Here is a 6,000-nt window from a genome sequence, read left to right as displayed (position 1 = left end):
AAACTAAACCACATTTCGACAACATAATTTCTGATAATGCGGAGCTCTACCCTGCAGCGTTACATATGTTGCAAGGGCTTCACAACTCCGTGTATGTGTGTGTGTGTGTCTGTGTGTGTGTGTGTGTGTGTGTGTGTGTGTGTGTGTGTGTGTGTGTGTGTGTGTGTGTGTGTGTGTAATGACAATTCCTAATGGCTGCTTTGTGCTGTACATGACAACAGTTTTACATCCATGTGTTTGCATATGTTTGAGTATGTGTGTGTTTGCTCATGTATGTGTGCGTGTATGTATGTGTGTGTGTGTGTGTGTGTGTGTGTGTGTGTGTGTGTGTGTGTGTGTGTGTGTGTGTGTGTGTGTGTGTGTGTGTGTGTGTGGCTCGACCGACACCAGAGGATTCCTAAAATCTTGTGAATGAGACCTGTGTACGTGGTGATTATACGCATGACAAACTGACCCTAGACACGCCTCTACCATCCACCCACGACCCTTCCCATAAAAACTGTGATGACTGCTCCTCTGTGGAGCTCGACACCTCGCTGATACGTCCAGTACAGACCAGAGGATGACTTGTACTGACACCAGGCAGAGTTACACGCTCGCCACGACCAGTGGCTCCTCCTGCAGGCAGGACGCCCATGGGCTGGGAGGTGGTGACGCCCCGGAGTCTGCTACGTTGTGGTCTGTTTGAAATTCCAACCGAGACAAAAAAATTCCGATGAAGAAGACGGAAGGACGAGATCATCCCAGGGATACGTCAACCTTCAAACTGGGAGGAGAAAAGTGGACATATCCTGCCACAGTGGACCACTGCGGGGCGCAGACCAGCGCCTCGTCCTCTGGTGGACCTGAGGTATCCTGCTCGTCAGGGTATGACTGGAAAGGTCAGTCTTGACCTTACGTGGTTAGCAACCGCAGTCCAGGGACGCCCTGAGGGGGTCTCAAGACACGCTGCCTCAATCCCTATCCTTCCTTGCATGAGATCCTGACCGAAACACTCTTTGACTATGAATCACTTCATTGCCTGGTACAGCTCTTTAGATAGCTAAGCCTCTGTTGTAGGAGGCACAGACAATATCTCAAGCCTCACGTCCCCTCCTCCAGCTCTCGAGGCTCCGTCACAACACATCAGTTAAGCTCACCTGTGTGTGTGTGTGTGTGTGTGTGTGTGTGTGTGTGTGTGTGGTGGTGGTTGGGGAGGGGGGGCTTCAGGTGACCAGTGACCATCTGTTACGTTGGAGCGACGGGAAATGACTCGTACAAACCATTTACGTGCCTGAGCCAGGTTACGATGGGTTTACACCACCAGACGTATCGATACACATTACCTCTCTCTCGTTCCAGCATACCCACCAAGCGCCTGCAGGCAGTGCAGCTGTAGAAACTGATTTTAATCTTTTACATTTTTCTTCCAATTCAGCCTTCAAATCCTTATCATAACTTGTCCATTAGTCTATTACGCGGTGAAGCTATGCCTAGGAAAAGTAGTTTGCTGCTAACCACAAGGTACAGCTGTGATACAGTCGTAGTCTCATCAGAGGATGGTACAGAGGCTGAGGGAAGTGTGTATATGTGTTGAGGGAGATGACACATGGGAGGAGCCACACACGGCAGGGCCTCCTGGTGCGGGCTGAGCTGCTACGTACGACAAAGTATCGTTTTAGCTTCACATAATCAGTGACCACGTCCGTTATGACAGCATCAACTATCAGATGATGTTTGATAAGGATTACACGATGAGCTAATTGTTCGTCACGGAATACATTCGATGGTTTTATTGTTTTCACATTCTTTTGCGACATACTGAAATCTACACGTCACATTTTCTCTCAGTTGACATCGAATGTCAACAGTTGTGAGGCTCTGTGTCTTCTCGTAGACACGAACCTTGTACTGTACTGTGAGGCAGGGGCACCATGATTTTCTCTCGCCATATTATATAATAACACTCGTACTTCCCCGTCAATTCTCTCCCAGAGTTTTACAAAATTTTTCTTCTGCACACGTACATCATGTAACTACTGTCCTCATAATAATATGTCCAGCGACGACTCGCCGGGTTTATATCATCCCTGTGTTTTCTGAGCGTAGTAGGATGGAGGTACTACATCTAATGAGGTAAATATTGAAATCAAGTTAAACACAGAAACTCCATCTCTCTAGCGTAACTTAATATCCCTCGTCGAAGGGGCAACTTATTCCTCACCAGCATACATTCACCTCACCTGCTTGCTGGAGTGCCGTAATGACTCACATGTTTCACCTGGAATTAGACGAATATCTTAAAAAGATCCCGAAATTGGTCAGTTCTTGAGCCGCCTGATCCACAACCTTCAAGAAGACCACGTCATCGACTATGCAGTTTCCTCTCTGCATCATCGTGTACGAGAAGGACGGGGAACACTGAGCTAAACTCCAGCACACACGAGTACGACAGGACGGAAGCCTTAGTGCTGACGACACCAGGTACGAAGTGCGCCTTGCTGGGCACTTACACAGGTTTTCCAGACAACACAATATAGGGAAAGTGAGAGACTCCATATTTCTCAGTTCTCATGTACAACATAGCAAGAATGATGAACTATATGACCTTCAGGGGATGATTTCACTTATATCTTAACAACTGAGTAAGTCAGACTTCGTAGTAGTAGCCAGGTTCAGTAGCCAGATGCAACCTTAGTAACCAGATGCAGCAGCAGTTGGTTTATATTAGTTATCCCTGGGGCTTTACAACCTTAGAATTCCTGTTTTCTCAGAGTTGTTATATTTTCATCCTCAAGTCCTCATAAACTCTGCATTTTTGCTGTAAGATATCAAAAGAATTTCCCCCGGGATTGTTGTTACCCTGTTACATCAATTCGCAATTTGCACGTCCACTCCCGCGCATTCTGGATATGGCCAGGCGTGCGCTGCAGACGAATGAGAACTGACCGGTAATTGGGTAAAGGCTGAAACAAATTCTATTTTCCACCGAGCCACCATCACCTTTACCCCGGAGCTCCCGGATCCATACACTTGCATCCTGGCGCCCCCAGCCAGACGAGGGAATTCTCTCACACCAATCAGACTGGTGGCTCACCAGGGAAATGACACGAGACGGCTTCCACATACAGAACGTACGGCCTGTTGGTCTGGGTGAAGGTGTGTGAGGTTGGTTACGGCCGGAGTGCCTGCATCACTGACCAAGTTGGAAACGATCGGTGTATATCGCTGTCGTCGGCATGTTCCTCACCGCCACCCCGCCACACATGAAATGACACCCCACTCCCCCCGTGTGCGCTTTGATTTTGTCATGTTCTTTCATTACGTTTTTAGACCCGTAATTTTTCCATTCATTTGCTGACACTTTTCACTAGTTTTCTTCTGGTGTCTCATCTTCTTATTCTCCTCGCCCATTAGCCGTAATTTCTGATCCTGATCCACTCATTCGGGTAACAACTTCCCCAACCTTATGGAAGCAGTTGCCTTATCCAATAATTTCCAGCTGATCTTTCCTCCTTTGAAAGTAAACCTTTAATAATCTCCCGGAGATCCCTTCACCCAGCCTAACCCTTGGTTACAAGTGGAGGGCCACCATGATCCACCTCGCATGACGTATAATCCTCGCCTAGTTCAGCTCTGGGATCACACCAGATCAACTCTCACTTGTCAGTTCCGTTCCACGTACAAGTGATGGGAGAACTTCACACAAACAACAATTCCCCTCCAGCCATGTTCTGTTAATTAAACTTCTAAATCCTCGCAGCTAAGTTTACATATAAAAAGAATAAAGAATCAGGATAAAGTTAGACTTTTCAAATGTAAGTATGTAAGTATACGTATACACAGCCATGTCGTGAGTCACAAGCCCATAAAGTGAGTTATGCTTAGTGTGAGTTGTGAGTTATGCCTAGTGTGAGTTGTGAGTTATACCTAGTGTGAGTTGTGAGTTATGCCTAGTGTGAGTTGTGAGTTATACCAAGTGTGAGTTGTGAGTTCACGAAGGCTTCAGATCACGGGCCGTCCTGTCCACAACCTTACATTACCCCCACAAATCAGTGTTCCCACACGTCCTTCATTATGGCTAAACACGTCTGATTACTGCGTTTATCTCTTGTAATCTGACTCTTATGACAGACGACCGTGTGTGTGTGTGTGTGTGTGTGTGTGTGTGTGTGTGTGTGTGTGTGTCTTTGTGTGGGTGTGTGTGTGTGTGTGTGAGTGTGTGTCTTTGTGTGTGTGTGTGTGTGTGTGTGTGTGTGTGTGTGTGTGTGTGTGTGTGTGTGTGTAATTATACACTCGTAGGACCCCACCTCTTGAGCATTCTCTAATTATCATACATCTCTAAACTTCAGTATGAACTTAACAAGTTCCCGCACTCAGGTTATTCCCACTGCTCATCACATTCATACAACCAACACCTTCTGTATATCTTCCCTAACAATCATATTGCTGTATGACTGGCTGGTCTATCTCTCTGTCGTTTGAGGAACTAATTCTTCTTTGCTTGACGTTAATCAAACCTCTCTCTCTCTCTCTCTCTCTCTCTCTCTCTCTCTCTCTCTCTCTCTCTCTCTCTCTCTCTCTCTCTCTCTTGGCGCCCAGCCTTTACTCCGTTGCTCACCAGAGCCATGAGCGTCATCACTTATGATCCTCCTGTCCACATCACCAGGTATAACTCTATACAGTTTAATGGAAGCTCTTTTTTTCTCTTTCTTCTGTTCCAGCTTACCTCAACGGCGGCTGTGGGTTCTGGGGAAGGGCGCAGCCCTCCGAGCCACAGCGGCCCACCCCTCCCACAGACAAGCCTCCTGACCAGCGGCAGCCGCAGGCACAGCAACAGCCGCAGCAGCAGCCGCAGCCGCAGCTCTCACCGCAGCAGCAACAGCAAACATATCAGTCTCCTCAGCAACCACAACAACAGCTGCAAACATATCAAGCTAACCCACAACCACAACCATATCAGCCCAGCCAACAAGGGCAGCACCAACAACCATATCATCATGACACACAGCAAGTACAACAACCACAACAACAACAACAACAACCATATCACGACCAGTCGTACCCCCAGCAGCAGCAGCTGACATACCAGCAACAACAACACCAGCAGCTGGGCATCCCCAGCCAGCAGGTGAGACGAGGCTAAAACACACCCCTCCTCGCCTTAAGGCCACACCTGGTGGCGTCTTCAGGGGTTCAGTCTTGCATGGTACATCATGGCATGAATGCTTTCTGTAGCCCAGGTTTCTCGTGAACCACGCGTGACACAGCTCTCACTGTACTGTAGCACAGGCTTGAGTTATCTATGGCACACGCAAGTGACACTGTTAGCACAGCACAGGTTAGAATGAGGCACAGAAGCCTCGCAGAGCAACCCTAACATGGATCACTTGACGCAAAGGAAAAAAAACCCTTGTGACGCAGACCAGATATGAGTCCTAGGAACACAAGTAGCCTAAGGAAGAATCAATGTGGTACAGGTAGCCTTGTAGCACAGCCTAGTTATGATTCACTTGTGGCACAGGTACACTTGCATCACAACCCTAGTAAGAATCACTGTAAGACAGGTAGCTTTGTAGCCTAGTTATGAATCAGTTCTGGCACAGGTAGATTAACACAACCCTAGTATGAATCATTGAATCACTGCAACACAGGTAGCCTTGTAGCACAGCCTAGAAACGAATCACTTGTGTGGCACAGGTAGATCTCTGACACAACCCTAGAACGAATCCCTGCAACACAAGTAGCCTTGTAACACAGCCTAGTCATGAATCACTTGTGACACATGTAGCCTTGTCACGCCACCATCGTACAGAGTCACGTACCACAGCGAAACTTACGGCACAGCCCAGGCTTCTATGAAGCACCGCTGGGGTAGGTAGCTGTGTCGCATCTAAGCAGGCTTGTTCGTCCTCTGGGACTGGATCACTCATAGTACGGAGAGCGTTGGGTGGTTGGTGCCTCGGGTGTGAATGAAACCATGATGGTGCACGTACTGGAGGACGACAGTTGTGCTGGCTG

The 6,000-nt window shown here is 47.9% G+C and overlaps 1 protein-coding gene across 1 annotated transcript in view; it reads left to right on the top strand.

Moving 5' to 3' along the window:
* Positions 1-6,000, top strand: part of LOC139764835 (uncharacterized) — a 66,461-nt gene that overhangs the window by 10,351 nt on the left and 50,110 nt on the right. The window contains exon 3 of the mRNA XM_071691818.1: positions 4,676-5,110. Coding sequence (XP_071547919.1) covers positions 4,676-5,110 — 435 coding nt within the window. The remainder of the gene's footprint in view (positions 1-4,675; positions 5,111-6,000) is intronic.

This window comes from Panulirus ornatus, chromosome 4, assembly GCF_036320965.1.
Source record: "Panulirus ornatus isolate Po-2019 chromosome 4, ASM3632096v1, whole genome shotgun sequence".
NCBI classification, from domain to species: Eukaryota; Metazoa; Arthropoda; class Malacostraca; order Decapoda; family Palinuridae; genus Panulirus; species Panulirus ornatus.
Note: the sequence above shows the minus strand (reverse complement) of the source record. Positions and strands in the feature narration are given on the sequence as shown.